The 27792-nt window shown below is 38.8% G+C and overlaps 1 protein-coding gene across 10 annotated transcripts in view; it reads left to right on the top strand.

The window, feature by feature from the left end:
• LARS2 (leucyl-tRNA synthetase 2, mitochondrial) overlaps positions 1 to 27792 on the top strand; it is a 130867-nt gene that overhangs the window by 71428 nt on the left and 31647 nt on the right. For all 10 annotated transcript variants that reach the window (XM_065587104.1, XM_065587109.1, XM_065587108.1 and 7 more), the window contains 8 exons: positions 3234 to 3393; positions 8904 to 9008; positions 13027 to 13142; positions 14062 to 14345; positions 17759 to 17857; positions 21148 to 21285; positions 23144 to 23247; positions 24323 to 24505. In XM_065587104.1, coding sequence (XP_065443176.1) covers positions 3234 to 3393; positions 8904 to 9008; positions 13027 to 13142; positions 14062 to 14345; positions 17759 to 17857; positions 21148 to 21285; positions 23144 to 23247; positions 24323 to 24505 — 1189 coding nt within the window. The remainder of the gene's footprint in view (positions 1 to 3233; positions 3394 to 8903; positions 9009 to 13026; positions 13143 to 14061; positions 14346 to 17758; positions 17858 to 21147; positions 21286 to 23143; positions 23248 to 24322; positions 24506 to 27792) is intronic.

The raw sequence follows: 27792 nt of genomic DNA, 5'->3' as shown, positions 1-27792 counted from the left end.
ATGCGAGATTACTTAAATATATCAGATTTAGTGGGAAGGTAATGTCATGAGACTACATTTAATCACTGGACGGAGTAAAAAACAGATATGTAGGGTTAAGATAAAACAAAGAGGACAGGTATGTTGAGCTGTGTTTCTGAGTGTTCTCATAATGATCATATCAGCTTCATGAGTCATATTTAAAAGCTCCAGTTCTTCATTGTACTGGAATTTATTCATGGGAGAAAAGTAGTAAAATTTTAGTAGCTTCTCATTAGTATAAAAAGCAAGAAACTGAAATCCTCCACCAAAATTTGGTGTGTGAGTTCAGCAGTTTGGAACCCTGTAGCTGTTCAGTTCTGTCTGTGTCTCCTAGGGTCCACAAAGTCCACTGACGAGTGCTGAGAAGTTATACAGATCTAACTTAGTAGTTCTTTCATCTCCAACCATTCCCAAGAAAAGCCAGCTGCATCAAGTATAAGTATTTTTGCTACTGTGGTTATTAGCTCTTGGGACAAAAATCACATGAAACTATTATTAGTTCTTAGTAGGACAAAATACTACTGGCTTTTCTTTAGCAGTTGAGTCTTTAAAACTATTTTTGGTTAAATGCTTTGGGTACAGACGCTTTCTTTGCTCAATATTTGTTTTCCTTCCTAACATTGAGTCCTGCCAACATGCATGACCACAGAAACTTTTTAAAGCAACAGGGGTTGTTGAGGATGCACACATATAGCTCTCAAACCCATAGATATCAGTGTAGAGCAACAGGGTTAAGAGATTTGTTTGTTTGTTTTTCTTTTCCTCCACTGGCAATGGAAGAACTCCCCTCTTGGGAAATCTATGCTAAATTGAGCCTCTTTATATTGATAGTACTATTTATTGTAAGTAGTAAGTAGTTACGTATAATGCAAACTAGAAAACTAGACACTGAGGAACCTAAAGAAAAGTGCTGGATAAAAGAGGTAGGTAGATAAGGAGAACTTAAGAAAAGTACAGGTACACTTTGCCCTGTGCTCTGTCCACAGAACAAAGCGAATATTTGACATCCTTTTGGAAAGATGCAAAAGTGAAATGACTCTGGATGATGATCAAGTGAGAGATTTTCAAAGGTACCAATGGTGTTAGGCACCTGGCTCCCAATCACTTTCAGTGAGAGTTAGGTGCCTAATTGCTTTGGCCTAACATTTCATAAATGACTAATGACTTTAGGTGTTTTAATTTCTGGGAGCCCAAATTGAAATACTTTAAAGGGGCTCTGCACATCTGAAAAACCAGCCACCTTAGTTAGAGGCTTCTGTAAATGTATGCCTCGATGTGCACTGAAAATCTCCTCTGAGGGCTTAATGTGCTAAAGCATTTAACGGGACCAAAATTCTGTAGCAATTCTGCAGTAGCTTAATTTAAATTTAAAAAATAGATTTTTAATTAATAAAATATGAAAATAAATATTAGTGTACAGTGTCCCTAGTGTTAGTCATATATTACACTTAATTTATTTCATATTGTGCCATCTTTTCCAGTTTTCATTATGTGTTGTAAGTACAAAAATCTGCAGCATTTAACTTCATTGTAGAAATGTCAGTGAGTTGGCTGGAGATGGAAACAGTTTAAAATTCTGTTTAGATTTCAGATTCAGCACCTCACTTAGATGAATAATGGGGCAATTTCTGTCAGAACTATTGTCGCAGGGTGCCTGCAAACTCAGAAAAACAAGATTATTTCCACTACCACTAGGGCCACAGCCATAATTTTTTTTAAATGAAAGTTTAGATTCTGGATCACAAATCTGTGGCAAGGGATAGATTTTCATGGTAAATTCTGTAGTCACAGAATACAGCAGTCCCTGAATAATGCTTACTGTGCATAAAGTCATTAGTCATTTACTTATAATACATCAAAGTGATTTGCAAACATTAACTGTGATATTCTCACAATGGGTCTGATACAGTGCTTGTTGTAGTGAATGGAAAGGCTCTCATTGACTTGTGTAGCATTGGATAAGGCTAAATACCCAAAGAGGTTCTTAAGTATGATTATCCCTGTTTTATAGATGGGGAAATAGAGGCAAGAAGATTCTCTTTTCCAGAGCCACAGAGAGAGATTATGTCTGAATCAGGATTAGAGCTCTGGAGAGTTAGCTTCTGCCTGTGATATTGGAAGTTATCCTTGTGTATCTGATGGATTAATTGGGCCTTTAATGTGAATAGGAAGGAAGGTGTGGTATTGTATTAAGTTAGATGGACTATATAGGCCAAAGGTGTTAACATAACCCCAGTCCCTGTCCAACAATAAACAGTGTTAAACAAGGTCCTGGGTTTGGTACACAGAGACCTCGGCCAGCTTAGTACCATAGCAACCATTAAAAATCCTTGTAACCTTTTATTAAAGATACAGAAAAGAAGGAAAAATAGCTAAAGCATTTGAAATCTGGAGTATTATGTAAGGCTTTCATTTTAACAATATCCCTTATTCCCTTTAGCTAGAGAGAGTTTTTAAAAGGAAAAAAACCCTTGTTTGACAATGTCTTAGGTGGTGTTAATAACTGTCCTTTTGGGTAAAAGAGAAGTTAGTTGTGATGGGCTGGAGTTGTTGCTTCTGCTGCTGCTACTGTTAAAGTCCACCCTTTCATCCCAAGTGGTGTTTGGGAATCAGCTGGAGCCAGTAGAGGTGGCGATGTTATCTGGGTCCCTTTCTCTAGCCCAATCTGGTCAGGACATCTCAGGATTAGGGTAATGAAGGCCCCGGGGTCCCAAGAGATCGTGGGGATGGAAGCCATGAAGGTGAAGTTTGCTTCAGTAGCCACTATTTCTGTTATTTCATATTGTCAGTTCTTTCTCTATTTTCTTTCCCCCCAAAGTCTGTTTCTTTTAGCAAAGAGTGATTGATGGAATAGCCCAACCCCACATCATTTTGCACACCATTAACCCTAATATCTGATGCAGCAGTTTTGGTGCACTAACTTCCAGCTCCATGTCATATGCTTTTAACAAACATAATTTGAACAGTCCTTGGATTATATCAATATGTGTGTGACTTTCTGTTTGGAATAATTTAGTCCGTCTGTCTGTTTCTCTTGCACCTATTTATAACATTCTTTATTGAAAACAATTTGACGTACTTTCCATGTTATATTCCTAAGCAAGCAAAAGTTATAGACCAGTTGTCACAGCAGAAGGAAATATAAAAAATGGAATTTTAATGGAGAAAATTAGCAATAAAACTGCCCTGGAATACTTTCTGCTCTTTATCAGGTTAATGGCAAAGAAACAGGAGAGAAGCTAGCTGCCTATACCTATACACCTGAAGCCATTTATGGAGCTTCCCACTTACATGTTTTACCTGATCATAGACTACTGCATGGAAATAGTAGTCTGAAGGAAGTGTTGCAGAGTGAGTTCATCCCAGGCAAAGGTGAGTTTTTATTTTTATTTTATTCTGGAATTGTGATAGTTTTAGAGACTAAAGTTTAAAAAAAAAAGGGGGGGGGGAGCATGAGCATGAAAATTCCTGTTGAGGAGGAACAATTCCTTTTGATTCTTTGTACACGTCAAGTAGTATCACTTTACCTCATCCTGACTTCAAGGATGGTGGGATGACAATAGCTGGAATGGTTGATAAACCTTTAAAGAAGTCAATTGGTTGCATGAAAGTAGTGGGCCAGATTCCTGTTTCTGTTCTGGGCCCTTTCTACCATGAATGGTAGAAAGGTCTAGATTCTGGTTGTAGTTGCCCAGTGGAAAATTGTCCTGGTGGAGTGTTGCCTCCTCATTGGCATAAAGCTGGCAGAGTCAGCCACAAATATCTCCCCATTCTGCCCTACCCCATCCCCGGGGTGTCGGGGGCATGTGGGAAAAGATGGGAGTGTGAAGGGAGCATGGCTAAGATATGCTTTGTCACATTGATCCTCAGCTGGCATAATGTCCCAATGGTGTAAGTTAGAGCAGCCCCATGGCTGGCCTTGACTTATTCTGGAGCTGACATAGACTGTCCTCCAGGTAAGAGAGTTGTAACTGACTTCCTAAGAGACACCGCACTCACCTGGGCTAAGTAGAGGTATGGCCTGTTATTTTGTTACATTTGGAAACTCACAACGATAAGAGTAACAGGATGCCTTAAAGCAGATTAAGTACAAAATATACATATTTTATTTCTACTTCATTCTGCTAATACTTATATTTTTATTAAATTGAAAAAATATTAACTACCTTATGCACACGTGTTTATAATATAAGGTCAAATCCTCTGCTTTGCTCCTCTCATGCTCAGTGGAACAGATAAGGAAACCATCAGAGAACCAGTTGTATCTCCCTGACTCTCTTCCCAATGTCTGGCCTGGGCATAGATTTAGGGCTACTCTAAATTGCCACAGCTCACAATAGTCCCTAAGGGGCCATCTGCCTGCTGTGGGTAGTTGGAGCACAGCGCATTTCAGCTACTCTTCCCCACCTGTCACATGCTCGCTGCACTGAGAGCTGTAGGGAGGGTGATATAGGAACTGGCTATGCCAGGTTTACAGCTGTTGGAGACTTGCCCACATGGGGGATATCCCCAACAGAAAAGATGAGCCTGATTCCATCCCCTTTGCAGCACTGTGCGTAGGGACAGAGCTGACCAGAGAATCTTGCTCAGTGTCTTTAATATCATAACTGCATACTACTTTTTCCACCTCATTCAGTGACAGAATACATGGCTCAGAGAATGAGGCAGCTGTTCAAGAATTATTTTTATCTTTGCTGCTCAATGTGTGGCCCACTGCCTCATTAACTTCATACTCTCCAACTTCTGCAGGGAATGAGGAAATAATCCTACAGGGAAAAAAAAAAGTGAACATGTAATTAAAGACAGTGTCATAATGTAAATGCGCAGAGAGCAGAGTTAAGTACTTCCTGACTTGAATGGTTCATTTTTACAACCTTGATATTTTTCATATGGAATCAGAAGAAACTGGGGCCGGAAGGTATTGGTTATCCCGAGCCTCTTCCATGGGAGCCAGGAGAAACTGGAGCTGGCATATCAGAGGGATTCTGTTGTATGATTAAAAACCACTATGCCTGTGAGAAATGCATGTTAAGCTCTTATAACTCAGCTAAATCAAAACAGATTTTCATTGGCCCAGAGAAAGGCACAGCTGCGTCCTAGGGATTACATCCTTGCCAACTTTTATATTCCTATGCCAGATGACTGGAGCGCAAAAGCTGTGCAGTAAAGATCACGTGTTATTTTTGATAATGGCAAAAGTGTATTTTTTACACATTTCCTACACAAAAATAGTCGAACCATTGTTGCTTCAAGTTGCCTATAGGAATTCACCCTCCTGTGAGACCAAATCTAGAAAATTTCAGCCAGAATGATGAAAGTTTGAGAAAGTTATAAGCAATTGAAAAGAACCTTTAAAATGGAAACAGTTACACACCTTGTGACACACCCTTGGGGTACAATCTGGACTGTGGGACCGCTGTATCCCATTAATTCTCCTCCCTGGGCTGTCTCTTACAATGTGCTAGTGACAAGCAGCAAAACCCCTCCAGGTGCTGTGCTCACTCAGTCAACAACATACAGGGACACACCAAGCTAAGTTGTATGAATGCTCTGTAAGCCACTCATGAATTATACAGAGAGAGTCCCCAGCCAATTTCCCCAGACTTGCACCCCAGAAATGTACCGTTTTATACAGCTCAAGACCTCCTCTTGAACAGTGCAAGCTCATCAATTAGTTCTCCACTTTGTCAAAGGAAAGTGGACATGCACCAGCCTTTGTGACATGGGGGGCTAGGTAACCCCCATTCGGTACATGCCCTCTCTGAGGAGTCTCTGGGACAGTGGATTCTTATTGATGGGCCATCAACACATAACTGGCTGGTCCTGATGTAAATCTGTCGTATCAGTTGTTCTTTGTTGTCACTGAAAAGCTAATTGTGGGCTTTTTCTACTTACCCCATATTTCAGTAACAAACACATAGCAATACTTCATCACTTCACATACAATGATAGTACATACAATCCAATAGGATAGTAATGTTCAGCGGATTGAGACTTTTTAAATGATACCTCACAAGGCATACTGTGTACAAAACATATCCTAATCATATCACAGTGGTCAATATGTGGGTTCCAGGGTGCTATTTTGAGGTAGAGTGCCACACACCTCTACTATAGTATAGCTATGCACTCGTGCCATGTACTTATATATTTGTGTATATGTATACATAGAGGAACTGGAGTAACATCCTGGCCCCATTAAAGTCAAAGGGATGTCGCAGTGCTTCAAGCCACGTGCCGATCCCTGGGCCTACTGGTAAACGACAAAAATCAACGTTAGTGCCGGTGCAAAGGATAGAGTTCATCGGAGCAGTCCTCAGCTAGACCTGCTCCAGAGCATTCCTGCCGCTGGAAAGGTTCCACGTGTTGGCGAACCTCATTGTGAAAGTCTTCGCGTTCCCTCTGACTACAACCAGGGTCTGTCAGTGCCTGCTGGGTCACGTGGCAGTGTGCACTTACGTGGTCTGCCATGCCAGGCTCAGGATGCAGACCCTGCAACAATGGCTTGGGATGATCTATTCCCAGTTCCGAGACCCCCCTGGAAAAGATCGTTACCCTTCCTCAGGCGTTTCTTACCTCGCTGTGATGGTGGACTGACCTCAGGACAGTCCTGGAGGAGATTCCATTCGACAACCCCCTTCACTCCATCGAGTTGGTGTTGGATGCCTCGGACCTGGGCTGGGGTGTGCATCTCGGCGACCTCCAGACATGGGGATGTGATCCCTGGAGGAGGCGAAGTTGCACATAAACATCAAAGAGCTCCAAGCAGTCTAGCTGGTGTGCAGAGTCTTCCTGCCCCACCTGTTGGGCAAGGTGGTATGAGTCCTGATGGACAACACAGCCTCGATGGTCTACATCAACAAGCAAGGGAGAGCACGCTTATCAAGCCTATGTCAAGAGGCACTCTGTCTATGACATTTTTGCATCAGCCACGAAATCCACCTGGAAGCTTGTCACCTTCCTGGTGTCAAGAATATGCTGGCGGATTTCTCCTCTCACCACAAGTGGTCGCTCCACCCAGAGGTAGCCTACATGATCTTCCAGAGGTGGGGAGCTCCCCAAGTGGACCTGTTCGCCACTAGACAGAACAGGAAGTGCCATCCGTTCTGTTCTTGGCAAGGTCTGAGCAGGAGATCCTCTCCGGTGCCTTCCTCCTGTCATGGTCATGATGTACGTGTTCCCTCCAATTCCACTCATCAGCCGGGTCCTGGCAAAGATCAAGAGAGACAAAGTGCAGGTTTTCGTGATCACCCCAACGTGGCCTCGCCAGCATTGGTTCGGCACACTCGTGAACTTGTTAGCGGCCCCTCCCTGGCCCCTGCCCAACCGACCAGACCTGCTGTCACGGGAGCACGGTTGGCTCCTACACCCCAACCTCGAGTCCCTCCACCTCTCGGTGTGGATGCTGTGTGGCTGAACCCAGAGGAGCGGGCCTGTTCCGAAGGAGTCCAACAGGTCCTTCTGGAGAGTAGGAAACCCTCAACTAGACTGACTTAGCTGGCCAAATAGACGAGTTTTCCCGCTGGGGGTCCGAATGTGGCATCTCTCCCTCACATTCTTCCATACCGGCTGTCCTGGACTACCTGCTCCATTTGAGGAACCAGGGCCTGGCGCACTCTTCCATTAGAGCAGTGGTTATCAAACTTTCGTATTGGTGACCCCTTTCACACAGCAAACCTATGAGTATGACACCCCCCCCCTTATAAATTAAAAACACTTTAAAAAAATTTAACACTGTTATAAATGCTGGAGGTGAAGCAGGATATGGGGTGGAAGCTGACAGCTTGCGACCCCCCCATGTAATAACCTCGTGACCCCCCTGTAGGCTTTAAAGTTTTACACTATTTTGTTTTTGAGTGCAGTTATGTAACCAAAAAAATCTGCATTTGTAAGTTACACTTTCATGATAAAGAGATTGCACTTCAGTACTTGTCTAAGGTGAATTAAAAAATACTATTTTTTTGGTTCATCATTTTTACAGTGCATATATTTGTAATCATAGAATATCAGGGTTGGAAGGCACCTCAAGAGGTCATTTAGTCTAACACCCTGCTCAAAGCAGGACCAATCTGCAGACAGATTTTTGCCCCAGATCCCTAAATGGTCCCCTCAAGGATTGAACTCACAACCCTGGGGTTAGCAAGCCAATGCTCAAACCACTGAGCTATCCATCTCTCCCATTAGCAAAAATAATAATATAAAGTGAACACGGTGCACTTTGTATTCTGTGTTGTAATTGAAATCAATATTGAAAATGTAGAAAAACATTCAAAAATATTTAATAAATTTCAATTGGTATTCTATTGTTATAAGTGCAATTAATCGTGATTTTTTTTTGAGTTAATAGCATGAGTTAACTGCGATTAATTGACAGCCCTAGAATTTACTATTTTAAAGGGGCATTGTCAGCCAAAATAATGCTTTGGTCTGAAATTGTTGTACCAGCTGTTGTTTCAAGTAATTTCTAAAATGAGTAACCCTGAAAGAAATTGGAGAACAATAATGGTTCACTTGGTTTACTTTGTACATTTATCAGTTCTTTGCACATTGTCTGTTCTTCGGTTTCTACTATATAGTGAGTTAGTGTCTCTTATTTGTGGGGATCTTTCACATGCCATCAGGGAACAGAAAAACAGCTTTTTAAATCACAAAATTTGGCAGTGGGACTTACAGAAGCTTTTAACAGCTTTAAATTCATATTTTGAAATTGACTAGATTCTAAATTGAGTCTCTCCCTTTAAACAAAGAAAGTACTTTGATTCAGTGGGTTACCGCATAAGAAATTAGGATGCAAAGCACAGAAATTTTCATATTAATAAGTGAGATTCTTAGCACTGTTGGTGTCATATTTTAATTATTGTGATCTTTACATGTATTTGCAGACTGTCTTACGTCAGTGACAGCAGTGAACTTACTTACCAAACAGGAGGTTCCTATAGTCATCTCTGCAAAATCAGCTTTTGAGAACTATATTGATACTAAAATAGGTAAGTGACATTTAAAATACAAGAGCAACATTGAAATTTTTCAGTTACCATTTTGGAGCACCAGAACTGCTGCTGTAAACCTTTGAAGATAATGGCTGTCTTAGGGCCTTTAGAGGCAATATTCTTCTTAATTAAGAGGAAAGGAAAGGTAGCTACGCAGAATTTGTTACAAGTCTGAATACAAAGAGACAGGGTAATATATTGTAATGAAAGAGAAAAATATTATAAAAAATTAATAAAATTAAAAGCTGACTGTAGTGAGACCCCAAGGTTGAAGACCTCCACATTTTCTCTTAAGAATTATAATACAAGACGTGTGAATATGAGTGTGTCTCTTTCTCACACATACCAAAACAGAACAGCATCAATGCTTGACGTAAAAAATATTTGCCAAAGATCAAACTCATAGCAGTATAGTTTTGCTATGCCTACACACAATAGAACTCCCCAAACAAGATAACTTAAAAATTACCTTACTTCAATAAATGATTCAAACGATCAATCCAAATTTGGCTTTATCTAGTTGTATTTGTTTTGATATCAATAAAATAATACAGAATGTACAATAATTGTGTTTGATCATGGTCCATGATCTCAAAGCTGGGAACCTGAATGTACCATCCCCAGGACTCTCAGCCCTGTCTTGCCTTGCTACTTCTCCTAGACTCTCTTCTGCTTCTTTCTTTGCACCTAGCTGCTTTTATGTCCTGGGGAATATTAGCCTATGTATGCTACCCTACAGGGCAGGACCAGGCTGGGTGGCAAATGTGGAATATTAGCCCAAATGTGCAGCTTTCTGGAAAACGGGCCACTTCAGAGATCTGATTGAACAAAAAATCAATAATAAAATACAGAGTTCCTCTTGGTGGGTTCTTGTTTAATCAGTTTTTAAGTTCATTATGTTCTCATAAGGTGCTGAATTTTCTTAGAAATTCTTTATTAACAGTTATTAGAAAAAATGGATTGAATAAATCAAGTGATGTGACTAGCCTACTAGCTGTGATATTATGAGTTTCACAGCATGGGTTGGAACTCGTTAGCCCAATCATATAATAGACTGTATTATTATGCCCAGTTTACAATCAGTAAAATGTAGGTGAGTGATGTGAACTGTTAAAGTGAAGATTTTTTTAGGTTGTTTCTACCTTCATCTTATTTGTCTTATTTTCCTTCACAACATTTTATTTTAGATAGTCTTAAAGAGCTGTAAAAGCTTAATACATGTTAGGAAGATGCATATGAACAGGTGTGGGGGAGGACATTGAGGAGGGAAGACAGAAGGGAACAAAACAAAGTGTGTTTTGGATCTTTTCAATTTCTTTTAGAGATTTAAAAAAAAAAAAAAAAACCAACAACCTAACTTGGCTTAGTCCAAAAAAGTGTTTTTTAAAATCTTAAAGATTCCATGTATTGTCTTTCTCCTGTATCTTCCCTGTCTTTCTCACTCAGGCTAGGTCTACACTACCCGCCTGAATCAGCAGGTAGAAATCGACCTCTCGGGGATCGATTTATCACGTCCCATCGGGACGCGACAATCGATCCCCGAATCGACGCTCTTACTCCACCAGCGGAGGTGGGAGTAAGCGCCGTCGACAGAAAGCCGCAGAAGTCGATTTTGCCGCCGTCCTCACAGCGGGGTAAGTCGGCTGCGATACGTCGAATTCAGCTACGCTATTCACGTAGCTGAATTTGCGTATCTTAAATCGACTCCCCCCTGTAGTGTAGATGTACCCTCAGTCAATCAATGCCTTCCTTTTCGGTGTCCCTCTCTCAGCCTTTGCAAAGCCAGCCAGGGTTACAAAGCCTTGTAACTTTTTAAAGGTATTCATCTTCTTCAAGATGTTAAACAAACTTAGCTGTTTTATTAGGAGGAGTCCAGATTTTCAAAGAGTCTCCAAATTTGCACGTTCAGAATTTTAGCACATACTTGTTTGTGTATGTATTGAGTAGCTTTGTACACACAAATTGCTTCAAGCATACATTTTTGAATGAATAGGTTATCTTGAAATTTTCTTTAGATAAAGAAAGTCAGGCTCCTGGCTGTTAATCTGGAACTTTTGATAAGAACTAAATTCAATTAAAAAATAATTTTAAAATATTGTATGAGTATTGATAGGATATTTTACTGCATCTTTATTAGTTTGGGTGTGGTATATCATCAGTATTAATATGACTTCCATGTGTCATATTCTTTATTGACTCCTAGTGATGATTTGATATAATACAGTTCTGTTCAACATTTTTGTCACGTACTTCCACTTTAATCTCCAAGGAGTAAATAACTAATACGCCATTGTATTTTTGGGAGCCAAAGAATATCAAAACAATTTCTGGAATAGGAGAGGCCAAATAATTGAGTTTCCCTAATATTACTTTTCATGACAAGCCTTTATTTTGTTCATTGGCATGTACTTTGGTCTTATGTATGCTGGATACCTCCCAGATCTTCCCAGGAAATGCTGGATGCCAACTGTTGAGTTTTGATATGGGACAGTGGCATCATCATCTTCTCTAAAGAAAAATAGACTAAAATGTGGGAGCTGCTTTCCTCTATTTGTGCAGCATATGGTAAAACCACCTGTGGTGGATTGCAGGGGGTTCTTTGACTTAGTAAGATACCGATATACCATGCTTTAATAGGGGTTTAAGAATGGCAATAGGGAGCTTCTGCTGTGGAGTTGCATGGTGATTCCACATTTTGGTTTCTTTTTTGTTTGGTCTTTTGTTTTGCATTAGTTATCTGCTTATGTATTTCCACATATCGACACAGTTGAAATATTTAACATAATGGGCAGTTCCGTGGCTGAGTAAAGGTGTATGTTATTTTTGAATTCAAGTTTGTTTTACGATAATTCTAAGGTGGTTGGTTTTTTTAGATCATTTTTTGAGAGCCTCTAGATCTATAATATCAACAGTTGTTTCCAAAAATAGGAAGGAAAAAAGCTAACCTGACATTTGGGTTGGTCAATATATCTGCTGTTCTGGCTGATGGAGGCCAACCTAGTAATTCAGACTTATTTAAAAAAATAGAATTGACCCCCCCAAAATGAAAACAAACTAACATAGAAAGATATACATCACCATGTTATATAGTATGTCAAACAACATATAATTAATATTTTAATATAAATATGTATACTAAAAATGGGGATTTCTTAGCTAATGACCAGAATGCAGTCCTTGTAGGTGAAACACAACAGCTGCTGAACAGATTGCAGCTGTAAGGCGGTAACATTGTGAACAAGGGTTATTTTAAAATAATACATCACTTTTTGATATTGATAAGTTGCAGCAATAAAAAGAATTCTGTGTGGGTTAGAAAAGACTTGTATTCAAAATGTGTGAATGTCCCAGGTAATAAGGCACAGTGGGAAAAGGTGTCATCGGTGGCCTTAACTATTCTGACAGAATGGCTTATTCTGGCAATAGTAAGAAATGCTTTCTCTAGCTTTATTCTGAATGGAAGGTTGACATTACTTTGAATTGGAATTACTGGAGATGACTTTCTGATAGCAAAGGATGAGATTTTAAAAAGAAGGGGCAGCAGTGTTGAAGGACATTGTCAAGTTAAGTCATTTTCTTTTTTAAAAAAACCTTACCTTTGTAACCTTCAGTTATTTTAAAACAACTTACTATGTATTTATGCTACTTGCTTAGCTTTTGCATTTCTCTCAATTTGGTAAATGAAAACAGATTAGTCAATTTCAGTTTTATTTTTAGTCAATTTCAGACCCAATCATTTTCAGGTTCTCCTGAGTTAGCACAGTAATAATGATTTTTGGGTTGTAAACACTATAAGAGAATGTTTTGTTTAGAAAGGTTGTCACTGAAATTTCACAAGCTTGTTTTTATCAATTTTGTGAAATTTTGGCAAAATTTTACTTGCCAATATCTTTTTAAAGCCGTTGGAAAGAAGTAAGTAAGTGCCAATAGATGAAAATATTTTCCTCAAAAAAATGATGAGGAGCAGCCATGTTAGCCAATTATGGAACTGACTTTTTTCCCCTTCCATGGCTAGGAATTCCTAGTACTAATCCAGAAGATGCTGCTGTTGCTCAGAATCTGGGTCTCTCTTTCTCTGAAGTCATTGAAACACTACCAGATGGTTTGGAGACCCTTGTCAACTCTGGAGAGGTTGGTGCACTTGTACTGCATTTCTTTCTAAAGTACAGTGATAGTGCATACTAAAACCCACTACCTGGAAAATGCCAAATATTTTGTTTTCGAGGCTTAGTCTTCAAAATTTAACATACCTGAAAGACGAAAAATGCTATAATAGTCTAAATTTTACAGTAGAGAAGGAATAATAAATTCCATCATGAAAATGGCTTGATGTTTTTTCCTGTTCTTCATTTACACATTTGTTCTACTCTCAGGTTAAATGTTAATATATTAGTCCCCTTGGTTGTATTCACTGGAAATGTTATTACAGGCCATTTGATAGCTTCATGGCTGTGTAAGGATGTAACCCTAAAGTAACACTGAAGAGTTCTTGAGGGTCTGCACATATTAATCTGAGGAAGGGGGGATTGTTGTTCAATAGGAGACAGGTTTTGTGTCTGTCTAACGTGGGAGGGATATTGAATGTTTAAAATATATGAAGAAGTGAAGTATAAAACCACCCAGAATGAATATGTGAGGGAAGGTCTGGTTTACCACCCATACTCTTGCAATGTCTGCCTTGGAGTACTAATATACCAGATGCCTTGCAGTAAGGAGAGTCCACCTTAACTGCAGATATCTGGCCAACAGAGGCCAGGAGTGCTAAACAGGCCCTTCCTCAGCAATGACCCATTCAGCCCATCAAGGGAGTGACCTTGATAGGCTTTCAAGGGTGACCAGAAGGTTGGTGATTGACATGTGGAAGCCTGGAAGGTGGATGGGTGTAAACCAGGGGGAAAAAATGGGGAACCTCAAAAATGCTTGGAACCTCTGTCCCATCAGAGTTTGAATGTTGGGTTTGTGTACTATGCATATGAAAAACAACATAATGGGGCTACTACAGCATTGTCAATAGTAGCATATATCAAATGTCTGTCTTTCTTTTTATCAGTTCACAGGCATGACTAGGCAGGAAGCTTTAAAAGCCCTAACTCAGCAGGCCAAAAATAAAGGAGTAGGTGGAAACCTAACAAGTGACAAGTTAAGAGATTGGTTAATATCTCGACAGCGGTACTGGGGAACACCTATTCCCATAATCCACTGCCAGACCTGTGGCACAGTCCCTGTGCCTTATGAGGACTTACCTGTGGAGTTGCCCAATATAACCACCTTTACAGGAAAGGGAGCCTCCCCTCTAGAAACTGTCCCAGAGTGGATAAACTGTTCATGTCCAAGGTGAGCAAATGTTATATACTGTCCACTTGCTATAATTCTTCTTGCCATAATATGGCCTCTTACTGTTTCTTAATACAAGCTCTTTTTCTTGATAAATACCTAGTGGAGGAAAAGCTCAGTGTTTTTAAGTTAGAGGAAAGAAAATGAGAAAAATAAAATAGTTTTTTCTCCAGTTCTTTATACTACTGCTTACTTCATCTATTGCAAGATTTTTTTTCTCTTTCAACAGCAGAGTTAAAGCAAAGGTTGTAGTGTATATTGAGTTGTTTTATTTACTTTTGTTAAGGAAACTAACATATTGATCAATTAATTAATAAGTCCAACAACAGAGATAAGATGGTGCTACTGCAGTAGAATCTTTTATAAAGATTGACATGCCTGGTGCATTTTACACGGCAGCAAATAATTCAAGTTGAAGGAGTTAATAGGTGTATGATTCAGATTTTGATCATACAGTTTGTTTCCCAGCTCTTTAAGAAGAAGCATGTAGCTCAGATTTAGAAAGATACAAATTCATTAGAGAAAACAAGATGTCTCCAGAGCTGGTTGAGTGTTGGGTACATTGGAGTTTGTGCTCACCTTCTGCAGGTGGAGGGAAGAGAACCCGAGGAATCCCTGATAGAAACCCTTTCTTTTCCAGGCATATAGTGAAACCCTGCTGTCAGCAGAGCTGGCCCAGCGAGCAGGGCATTGTCAGGCTGCCATGCAGGAGAACCAGGGACATAAAGTGACCTTAAGGCTCTCACTCTTCATAACACAGAAACTGTAAATCTGTTACTTTGGAAGGTTAGCGTATTAGCGTGATTCTCATTTGTAATTAAGCGGCTTACACAGGGCAGTTCTGTGGCTCACTGGAAACGTGTTTGACTTGATGATGATATACATTTTAAGTAAAGGAAAGACATACATCTGCATATTTCTGCAAAGAAAATGTCATTTCAGGTAGGCTTTTTTAAACACTGCACAGTAACTTGTTAAGGAGTACGGGTATTTCAAGGCAGTCTGACTAAATGAATTGTAATATTGAAGTAATGCTCTCAGCAATGTCTTCTAGTCTGAAATCCTTGACTCCTACTGAAATCTTTGTTGCCCTCACTCCAGGCTTCCCACTGATATAAATGTTGAAATGCCTTTGTTGTGAAGAGGGAACACTAGTTCTGATCTCCTCTAGACTATATACTCCATCTACATGCAGTATTTAATAGCTGGGATTAGGTGGATTAACAGGATGAATAGAGATGGGAAGCTGAGGTGACTGTGGTTGTGGACATACAGATGTGGAGTTCTGAAGCTGTAACCAGTCATGAGTGGAAGGATGTGCATAATGACTTCACAGTAGTTAAAAATCATTCAGTGAATAGGCAAATGTCTGCAGTCTGCATGGCTAGCTATAGGCTATCAGTAGCCAGAGTATAGTGGCTTGCATGCTGTCACTATGTTAAAAACATAAGAAGGTCAAACTGGGTCAGACCAATGGTCTATCTAGCCCAGTATCCTGTCTTCTGATAGTCAAATGCTTCAGAGGAATGAATAGAACAGGGTAAACTTACCAAGTGATCCATCTCCTGTCATCCAGTCCCAGCTTCTGTACACCAGAGGTTTAGGGACACCCAGAGCATGGGGTTGTGTCCCTGACCATCTTGGCTAATAACCATTGGATGACCTGTCCATGAATTTACCTAGTTATTGAGCCATAGCCAGCTAGGATGCAGGGAACTGCATAACTGCTATGTTAAGTATCCCAGAAGTTGATAGGCTGAGACAATTCTGTTATAGTATAATACAATATTTATTTATTTTGTAATAAACATATTATCCTAGTCTCTGAGCACATGTACAGTATTTAATATAATTAATTCTTTAAACTAAAAAGTCAACTAGAAACAAGATGCCTCCACTGCAGTTATCCAGCTACAAGTAAAAGCTTGTTAAGAGATGGGCCTTGCACATAGATCAGACTGTAGAGAAAATAAGTAGTGGTACTTCCCTAAGCTATGCCTGCAACCCAAGCTCATCTACTCATGTTGCCAGAATGAGGCACCACTCAGGGTGAATTATGCAGATATTAATGTAGTTGCCTCTCTCCTGTCTTATTTGTTTTGCTCAGTTAAGACACTGAATTATCATTGGTTTCAGAATTAGCATCCTATTGAGATGAATGTTTCAGACTGTTTGCAGATGTGACTGTATTAACTCACATTTGGTTCACATTTTGAAGGTTAACTCCACAGTTGTAAAGGCTAGAGACCTTTTTTAATGGAAGTTTAGATTCTGGAGCATGAGATAGCAGTTACCAAGTAAAAATTCTGGGGTGCTAACCTGACATCACCACAGCAGTCCAACCCCCTGCCTTGCACCATGCATTTCAGGGTAGCAAACTTGGTTTAAGTCATCTGAGAAAGGAAAGGAAAGGCTTTCTACTAATCACACTCAGACATAAGTCCTCTGATACTTACCACTAAATTACATGCATCTCACATGCCTCAGACGACTGGAAATTCTGTAGCAAAGAGAGAGGTGGTGTCTTAGGTAGTCAGGACCCAAGTCATATAAAGGCTTTATAGACCAAAGACTCACCACACCCAGCAGTGACTAGGAAGCCAATGTTGCTGTTAAAGAGCTTGTTTAATATGCTCTCTATGGTTTACACTATCAAGCAGGCAGTCTCATGGTGTGCTAGCTGAAGCTTCCAAGCACAGTAACAGATTAGAGTTACAATTTTGTAGGTGTTAAACAGCCAGTTGACATACTTTGTGTTATATATAGTGCACATAGGTTTGCAGCAGGTTGCAAAATTTTATTTGTATTATAAATGTATCATTATTTTAGCAGATACGTACTTAAATACTGAGTAGTTGCAATAAATGCAAACCTAGTTTTAAAAAAGTTTCCTCCTGCTGTTTGTTTCCATGAGCAAATTATTTCTATTCATGGGGGAAGGAAAAACTATTCCAGCTTTTAATTTCTCATTTTGAATCTGTTTTAGTCTTTACCTTCAATATAATACCTAGCAAATATTGATTAGTTCTAGCAGTAATCATGAATTAAAATATTACAATGACTGGGAAAGATTTGATCCTTCTCAGTGAAAACTGGAATTAAACTAAATTTGTTTTTCCTGCAAATAAGTGGAATCCCAACTAATCAGGAAAAACAGACCATTTTATAAAACCAGAACCAGTGAAATGCAGCCTACCCTACTCTTTCTACTGGAAGTGGTCATAAATGATAGTACCGGAAGAATGTACTGGTTTTTGAGTATCTTTCTATCCTTCTATTTAATGGCAAAATACTTTTTCCTTTCTCTTGGGCTTTCATAGCATTTTTTTTATTAACTTCAAGATGTGAAAAAAATCAGCATGTGATTTTTTTATTTTTCATCTAGGAGTGATGAAAATTTTTCTATTCCCCAGGTGCAAAGGACCTGCAAAGAGGGAAACAGACACCATGGATACATTTGTTGATTCATCTTGGTATTACCTGAGATACACTGATCCTCATAACTCTGATAGGTAAGGCATCCAGGCAGCTTGCAGGCAGGCCCATGGTCATATGGGTGTTCATGTAACCTGGACCTGTTACTCTGGTAGTTCTACTGTCTGCTGGGTGCAGCAGGATGGGAGGTTGTCTGGGAACCCCTTTATGAGTTCCTGATTCTCTGCATGCTGATTGGCCCTACTCAAGTTAGAGTAGCCTTGGGAACTGTTCTGTACTATGGAATAAGGCTATAACTCCCCTATGGGACATGAAAGGGCTGAGACTACACACTCACCTGGTGATCCACAGCTTTTACTCCTTAAGCTGATTACTTCTTCTCCAGCAGTAGACCAAGTCACTTATGTGTGTGGATGTCAGGTGCTTTTCCGTCAACTAAGGCAGAAGCAGCCTGTGTAACTTCTGTAATGTGGACAAAGCCTTTAATTTTCTCTTTGTTGTTGCTGGTGTGCTTACATTCTGCCACTATCTAAGAATATAGCTAACTGGCTTCTTCTGGGATTTATAGCAACGCATCCAGCTGGCAAGAGCTGACGGAGAAGGAAAGAAGTGAGAAATCAAGCAATTTCCCCCAGAGACCAAAATTAAGAAAACCACCAATCTATGCTAGCCAGAGTCGTGCTAATTTAGGTCCAGAGCTAAAGTAAAGTATCATCATAGTGGCCTATTGCCATCTTACTATTTCAGTTAAATACAGTATTACAAAAGGAAACTCTAGATATGCTATGCATTTGTGACCATAAAATAGGGCAGTGTGAGAGATAGACAAAGTTATTTATCTGTTTACTTACTCCATCTTCTATCGTACTAGCAAAGCTGATTGTGCCCTGGAGGTTGTGTCAAATGCAGCATTAAAGCAGGCTGAACAAAGGCTGACTCAACAGTCCAAAATGTATTTTCTATACACTGTCCAGATTAGATTGCTGTCTGCAGTTGCTGGACAGCCAGCCTATGATTACTGTCTCTTGAATATTTTATGAGCCGTTCTGTAGGCAAAAGGCTAGCCATTAATTAGATAAGAAGTATCACTGTTCGGGTTACTAAGTCTTCACACAGATATATAGGGAAAGTGTCTGATAGAATGGCTTCAGTGTGTCCAGCGAATTGTACTATGTGATGATCCTATGATAGGCAAACCCGGCTGTTGGGATCTGTCTTGTTTTACATGCCAAGGTTTCTGATTTAGAATCTGACCTCCATTGGGTGGGAGAGAGAGACATTTTTGTTGAAAATTCTTGTCTACTTTATTTAAAAAAAAAAAAAAAAAAAAAAAAAGATCCTGGTCAGTGGGTCTTTTTTTAAGACAAACTCAATCATTAAAACTATTTACATGTTTGTTTTGGTTAGCTGCTTTTTATCTGACATGAGATATTAAGACATCCACTTGCTTCTCTTGGTGGGGGAGGAAAAGGAGTTGATGAAGAGTTTTGGTTATAAAGACTTGGGGGATATGGAGAGGATTTCATTTATTGGTCCTAGTTGTCTTTCTGCTACAGGTGGTGCTTGTGCCCTGAGCACTGTCTGGGTGTGTATTGATATACCATTAAGTAACATCTTTGGAATAAATTAATTAAATTATAGAAATAACATATTTTAAATAGAACTGGACCCAAAACAACATTCTGAACAGGATTCATTGCTCAAACTACACATGAACTTTTACTGGTTTAGTTAAACCAGTGCAAACCCCTGTGTAGACACACTCATTTCTCATCAGCTTAAACATGTTCTTAATGGACGTGAATTACATCGAAATAAGCTTGATTTCTACTGAAATAAGAGTGCCCACATAGCATTTTGCACAGGTTTAACTAAATCAGTTAAAATCATACCTTTAGACCAGGTCTATGCTATACAAAGTTTTATCAGCATAGCTGTGTCAGTCAGAGGTGTGAAAAAAAATACCACCCTAGCCAATGTAGCTATGATGTGACAAAAACCCCAGTGTAGATGCAGCTGTGCCAACAGTAGAGTGTTTCTGTCAGCAGAGCTAATATCATTCCAGGAGGTGGTGTTACTATGCCAACGGAAAACCTCCTTCTGTGGGTATCTGCTGCATCTACACCATGGGGTTATGCTGATATAACTGTACACCCAACACATTTGTAGTTTAGATAAGGCTTAGTTAAACAACATATAGACAAGCCCTTATTTTATGGGTCAAACTCCAAACACCAAATCTGGACACAATGAACTTAAGAAAAGCTCAGATCTGCATTTTGAAACTTTATGTACAACAGTGTTGAGATTTGGATTTGTGACTAGTTATAGATAGGTATATCTCCATAATCTATTATATCTCTTAGAACTGGAAGGGACCCTGAAAGGTCATTGAGTCCAGCCCCCTGCCTTCATTAGCAGAACCAAGTACTGATTTTGCCCCAGATCCCTAAGTGGCCCCCTCAAGGATTGAACTCAAACCCTGGGTTTAGCAGGCCAATGCTCAAACCACTGAGCTATCCCTCCCTCTACATTATGGACATGTGAAGTCCTGATCAAGGGTTTTATTCCAGGCTCATCTCTAATTAAGGAAGCATAACTAATGTATAACAAAATAAAATCACAGTTCTGATACAAGCTGAGGTAGTCCAATAGGTACATTTGCTAAAGAGTGGGGCTATAAAACATGCCTTGAAGAGACATAGTTACTTGAAGTGGTGTAAACCAAAACAGTATCTTTAAAGTTTGTTTACGATGCCCCAAATGAATATTCCGAATATGCTTTTTAAACACTATAATAAATGTCATGCTGCCCTCTAATGGTGGCAACACAAACCTTCAATTTTAAATAAATAAATGAAATCATTCCAATATTTTTAAAATTGGTTTATTGTTGTATATTTTGGAGAATAATATATAGCCATATATATACATTTTATATATTTTCCCCCACAAAATATAAATTTGGAACCACAAAAGGCTAGAACAGATAACCACAACCCAGTTATGAAAGTTCCATAGAAATCGGGCAAATATTTCCATAGCATTTTTTTAGTTTTTAGGTGGTACATGTGAACTGATAGTCATACATCTAAGATATTATATGTAAATTATATTCCAGTGGATCTTTCTCTATAGCTTTTAAAAATTCTCACACAGATTTTTGTAATTTAACCAAGTCAAACATTGCTTTTTAAAAATAAGGAATTAAGTCATTAGCAAAATTAATAGAATGTAGTTTAAGATGCACATGCAGCTCACTGTGAACATCTATTTCCAGACAAGTCTTATTGGAGGTGTCCCAGTAAAGCTGTTTTTTCCTTTTGCTTTATACTTAATGTATGCTTTCTGTTACTTTGTGTTTTAGGCCTTTTAATAAAGCCTTGGCCGACTACTGGATGCCTGTGGATTTGTACATTGGGGGAAAGGAGCATGCAGTTATGCATTTATACTATGCTAGATTCTTGAGCCATTTTTGCTATGATCAAAAGATGACCAAACACAAGTAAGTATTATTAGATTTTTTATGAAAAATAATTCAAGCATCAGTCTCAGACTGCATCTGGCATCCACAGGCGTGAATGAAATTTTATAGAGCTAGAAGAAGCAGACGTACCAATATTATTTTCAATGGTATATTTTTCATTTCATTCTCTGAGCCTGAATTTTCTTCCTCGTCAAGTTTAGCTAAATGATCAGTTTCTTACAGTCTGTATTGCATTTGTTGTTTGTGTACATATGCCTTGTGAATATTTACTGGCTCAGGGCACAAGTAGTAAAATTTTGCCTTAGGCCCTCATCCTGCAGAGAATCACACACGTTTAACTTTATGCACTGTGAGTAGTCTCATTAATTTAAATGTAACTATCATTGTGGAGAGTTAAGCACTTGCATAAGTCTTAGGATTGGGGCTAAATGTATAAAATAGATCCTGATAATGTAGTATTCTGCCTAAATCCTTTGGAAATGTTTTTTTAAAAAATCAAAGCAACTATTTTTACCTGATAGCAATTTTAAATTGTATTTCCTTTAACCAGCAGATGGAGTCATCCCAACATTGTTCCTAGGGTGAAACCCTTTTGAGCAACAGAAGAAATTCAGTACTGATTTGCTATTTGTTTCTAAGCATTGCCTTCTCCCCCAGATCTTTTCACAGGCTGAGCATTTCTGATTTTGGGCATGTCTCCATCCTTCTGTACTCTCCCACTTGAATCAAATATGTTTCCTTTTTTTCTTTTTCCCCGTATATGGTAAAGTATTTTGTACTGCATCTTTGAACCTCTTTCCCTGTAAACAGAAATTGGAAATGCACATTCCTACATTTAACTTTTATCAACATGGCATCTGACCTGAACTAATGCTGTGTCATGAAAAGACAAGCTTTCCCTGAAAAATTACCTCCAGTTGGGACATTTACCCAATTTTTGATGCTCTGATTATTTAGTTAACGTTCCCATATTTGGTAAAATATGGTAGTTATTTAAATGTCTATTTTAAATTCAAGAGAAAGGCATATGTATTGGGGGGAGAAAATTAATTGTTTTATTTTTCATCTTTTTGTAATTTTTTTAACTGTTTTAATTAATGGTCTGGGAGGGCTTGCTCTCCTGAAATAAGGAGCAAAGACTCAATTTATGAACTCTCATCTTATGATTACCTTGGAAAACAATTATTTTAGGATTGGATCACTTCTTTTTTTAAGATGTTCTCTTGTTCTTATGATCCAGTTGCAGCTTTTGCATCTTTAAGTGCCTTTAAGTTATTGTAGGCAATTAAGCAATTGAGTTTGTCAGGTAGGTTATGAAGTACCATTTGGAAGGTGCTCATAAAGACACTCCAAGTGTTCCTCTGTTAAATTAGGTAGTGGTCAAAACCAAGGTTAATAGTAGGGGTTATGTAACTAACATGTAGACAGTTTACCCTTATCCCACATCTGCCTACTGTGGGATTCTTGTACCTTCCTCTGAGTTGACTGGTGCTGGTGACTGCCAGAAATAGGACACTGGACTCTGATCCACTATTGCAACTCCAGTGTTCCTGTGCTGTTGGGAACACTCAGAAGGAGGACCTAGGTTTGTAAAAGAAAAGGCATTTGTTCAAACATGAATATTTGAGTGACAGAAAGACGGATGCAGAAAGTGACTGGTCAGATTGCTTTTTTCATAAATATTTTTCTCCCCCATTAAAGTTTCTCTTTAAAATATCCTTTGATTTTTGCAGGTGACAGCTATTTCAGTTGTCAGTGTGACATTCTTTTTTCATTAAATAATTGTCTAATTGAGTTCAGCCTCTAAAGCTTACTGTAAAATGTGCTTTTGACAGCTATTTTCAACAGACGGGTTTCCTTTTCCTTTCATCCTCAGGGAGCCTTTTTATAAACTCTTGGTTCAAGGTCTTATCAAGAGTCAGACATATAAACTAACAACAACAAGCCAATATCTGAAGAGAGAGGAAATTGATCTCACTGGTAAGAGACCGTATGGGATGACCAGCACAGGTGCATCCAGAAAAGTCAAGGGCTAGTTCAGTGAAAAAGGATGTACAAGTCATAGTGCATGGAAAATTCATCAGTGAGGAGTGAATTCTTGTAATCATTAAACCGGAGATTGACTTTTGTGTGTGTTCTGGACTCATATGCTTAATGCTGAATCCACATACAGAGAAAATACTACTCCAATTGCCTGTAACCATTACCAAACACACTATTTCTGCTATATTTGTTTTTGCTTAAGCCTATTCTATGTCCAAAAATGACTCAAAGTGAGTATCTTATGGAGGCCATTCACTAGCCCATGTGAAAGGAGTTGGTGGTCTCAATTCCATTCCTAGTAGACTGATGTCCACATTACAAAACCATTAGCACAGTCAACACCATTGTTGGCAATCTGAACAGATAAGATCTAGATAGAATGGGCATAGAATGAACTTCTCTCCAATGCTTACATGCGATCCTTGCAGAGCAGTTTAAGAAAACATATGTTTGCTACTGCCTGTGCTATACTTGTACCTTGTATAAAAGGCAGAGTTTGTGTGCAGTAGGGAAATCTGCACTGGTGTAGCTCTACACCAGTGCAAACTCCCCATGTAGATGGATACATTGTAAAGCGGTGCTTGCACCGATGTGATTTACTCTAGCTGCAAACTTGCTGTCTATAAACATCCAAAGATGGAATCAAGGTAAATTTGCTCCAGTGGAAGTACACACCAGTACAGCACATCTACGCAGGAGGTTTGCATTGAGATAGCTACACTAATGCAAAAATCCTAATGCAATAGATTTAGCTTCCACGAGCACTGGATTTAGCTTTATAAAATGGAAGAAAGACATTTTCTCCCCTGCGTGATGGAAACATTATAATATTACTTCAGTAAAGATATGAAAGTAAAAAAGTTTTTTGTCTTATTCTCATAATTGTTTTTTTCTCTTTCAATTATATGAGGCCATCAGAGAAGGGATTAGAAATAACCTAGTATTAAGTTTTGCTGCTCCAGATGTTTGTAGAACCAAATTAGTTATTATTGTATATGTTCTATATGTTTAGGGACTGAACCAGTTCACATAAAAACCAAAGAGAAGCTTCAGGTTACATGGGAAAAAATGAGTAAATCCAAGCATAATGGGATAGATCCTGAGGAATTAGTAGAGCAGTATGGCATAGACACTATGCGACTGTACATCCTGTTTGCCGCGCCTCCAGAACAAGACATCTTGTGGGATGCAAAAAGTAAGTCAAGTTGTTTTGATTCTTTCCTCCTCTTGGTTTATTTCTGTTTGAAATACAGTTTGTTGTTTGTGATTTGGAGAATTGAATTGAACAGCTGATGTAATGAGAAGATTACACTGGCTGTCTTTCTAAAATGGGACCTTTGTTGGGATCAAAGATACTTTTGTTAGTTATGTATGTATTTAACATTAATAATAGGAACAAAAGTGGACCTCTGATCTCATATGCTGGGTCACATTCCTCTCTCTGAGAGCGACCAGTACCAGATGCTTCAGAGGACATTGCAGTCTTCCCTTGGTTAGTGGTTGGCTTAATTCCTAAAGCATGAGGGTTTATATTACTTCTCAAAAATATTATCCTACCTCATATAATTATAGATGTTCTCAATATCTATAGAAATGTCTAATCCTTTTCTGGAATTCCGGTAAGCTATTGGCTTCAATATCTGGTAGCAGTGAGTTCCACAAGTTAATGATGCCATTTTTTGAAAAGTATCAGAGGGGTAGCTGTGTTTGTCTGGATCTGTAAAAAGTGACAGAGTCCTGTGGCACCTTATTTATCATGTTTTGAAAAAGTATTCCTTTTAATCATCTTTACATATGTTGCCTTCAGTTTCACTAATTGTTCTTCTGTTATGGGAGCAGGTAAATATGACCATCTGATTGACCTTTCTAGGAGTCATTAATTTCTGATAATGAGTTCTTCAGACTTTCACATATAATCAAAAATTAGATTAGGTCATTCTGTTCCAGGCTTCATATTGAAAAGAATGTTTTACATTGGGAAGGTTTCTACAGAACTGAAGAATCTTTTCTATAAAAGGTGTTCCAACATGAGGCTACTGCATAGGATCTGAAGCAATATTAAGGATGATGTGTCTCTAATATCCTCTGACAGACACAGCTGCAACACCACTGCATACATACATCTCTGTAAGGCTGTTGAAAGCAAGGATTTGCAACAATATGGCATCTTTGCTGCATATTAGAATATTAGTCTTAGGCAGAAAAAAGCCTGCAGAAATGTTCCATTATTATGAAGACATCCTGTACACTGAAGGAAATGGAAGCAGAGAGAAAAAAACTAAGCAACCTTTTATAAGTCTTTTCCTTCTGTTTTAGCTTATTTGAACTATGATCTTTGTAGTTTATGAAAATAGTGATGCCACAGAACTGGACTACATGTCCACTTTGTAAATTGAGAAAATTATCTTTAAGAAGCTAATTTTGCAAGACGGTGTTAATTAGGCTACAGACTTGTTTAGGAAGCACCTCTCTCCCTTCTTCCCTTACAAACCTCTTAAAAGCTAAGATTAGGTGTGTGTAAAAAATAGCTCCTTTGGTAATAATTTCTTACCCCAGTCTCTGAATCTCTCTTCTTACCAATGACTTAGAAAGCAGCTATTTTAAGATTAGATCACCTCCTCCTTTTTAATACAATCTCTCTTGTTTTCATGATGGGAGAATCCATTTGGAGCTTTAAGCTGCTTTAATTTATTGTAGACATTTATGCAACACAGCTTGTTAAATGGGCTCTGAATACCATTTGAAAGATGCTGATAAAGACACTTAGATTGTATGCTGTTGAGTTACATAATTGATGAAACTAGGGTAAATAATGGATCCTACAAACACACAAAACATGTACAAGTGTCTGTCTAGTTTCACCCCTTAAATGTGACTTGCTTATGGGGCTCTGCCTTTTCTAAATGAATGTGCAGCCCCAATGCCATCTTAATTTTAATTTCTGTTTTCTGTCTGCCTTCATAATATTTGGTGTGCACAGGAAAATGCATGCATTTCTTGTCACACAGAACTTCAATAAAACATCTAACTACATTGTTTTAAAAAATAAATATTTTTAAATGATTTGTTCTACCTTTTCGTTCTTTGTTTGATCAGCATCTTATAGTGCAGCCTATACCAACTACAGTTCAGGCTAGTCTGTATCACTACCTTTTTTATTCGCTATGTACCAAACTACCACATTTCTAACAACAAACTTTTGGGGATAGAGTTGATAACATTTTTTGTGTTAGATTCCTATCACAATCCTTTCCTGAAAGCACAAGACTGAGAGTCAGTAGGTTCTATTCCCGCCTCTCGTGGATTCTCCTGCCCTTGCTAACATTTAGTAGTGCCTTACTCTGTGAGTAATCTTATTGAAATCAAGCTCTAAGTGAGTCATCCAGTGTTACACAGCCTTTTTGCTGTTGTTTCCCCTTCTTGAAAATGAGAATAATGAAACTTTATCCCCTTTTTGTAAGTGCTATGCAGTCCTTGGATAAAAGGTGTTATTTTGCAAAGTATTATTACAGTTTGATGGTTATATTATACACACATTCTTTCATACGTACAAGCACAGATATCTTATACAATGCTAGGAGAAAAGCATTTTGCCATTCAGACAAGTTTCTTGTCAAATACAGAGTAGTGTAAAGAAAGATATTTTTTGAGAGTCACCTCTTGTTAAGGGAATATTGGAAAAACAATAAAGAAACAGTTAACAAGTTTTCAAAAAGAAAATAGGAAGGAAAAATAATGAAAACAGTGTAATAAGCCTTCTGTAAACACTGCCTAAGGCCTGTCTTCTCCTTACAGTAACAAAATAATGTACATTCATCCTGAAGGAGCCACACTGGTAAACATAGCATTGGCTTATTTTTGGCAAGAAACTCTGCAATATTATGTAATAACACTGGGTCAGCTACTTGGCCTCATTAAAGCTGCTTTACACTTTTCCAGTGATGTAAAACAGCCTTAAATCTATTGTAACCAGACATTTGGGGATCATCTCAGGATGGGGAATTCCCAGGTGGTGTAGCAGCTCTTATGCCACCCACTCATCCCTCACCACTTCACTCCTCCCCTCCACTGCTCTCAAGTATAGACGTGTGGCCTGAGCACTGTTGTACTCAAACTGTCCCCAGCTAGAGGAGCAGCCTCAGAGGCTGGGACAACTTAAGAGTCTGGACTGGTGACCCCAAGGATAAGGGAGGACATAAAGGTGGCTTATAGCCACCCTTTGCAGTCCCTGCTCCCCAAACTGAGCTGGGTGCTAAATAGATGATCCCAAGTAATCTGGCCCTTTGTCTTTCATTACCGTGGCAGACACTATATATTGATATGTCAGTATCTATATGTAATTTCTGTCATCACTATAGAAGAAAGTTTAAAAGAAACATCTCCATTCAGGAGTTTGTCCCATCTTTCTTGCAAATAAAAGCATATAAAAAAAGCCTGTTTTCCTGAGTAGTTGGCAGGTCAACTGAGGTTCTTCTTCCAGTG

This window comes from Chrysemys picta, chromosome 2, assembly GCF_011386835.1.
Source record: "Chrysemys picta bellii isolate R12L10 chromosome 2, ASM1138683v2, whole genome shotgun sequence".
NCBI lineage: Eukaryota > Metazoa > Chordata > Testudines > Emydidae > Chrysemys > Chrysemys picta.
This window is presented reverse-complemented; position numbering and strand designations above follow the sequence as displayed.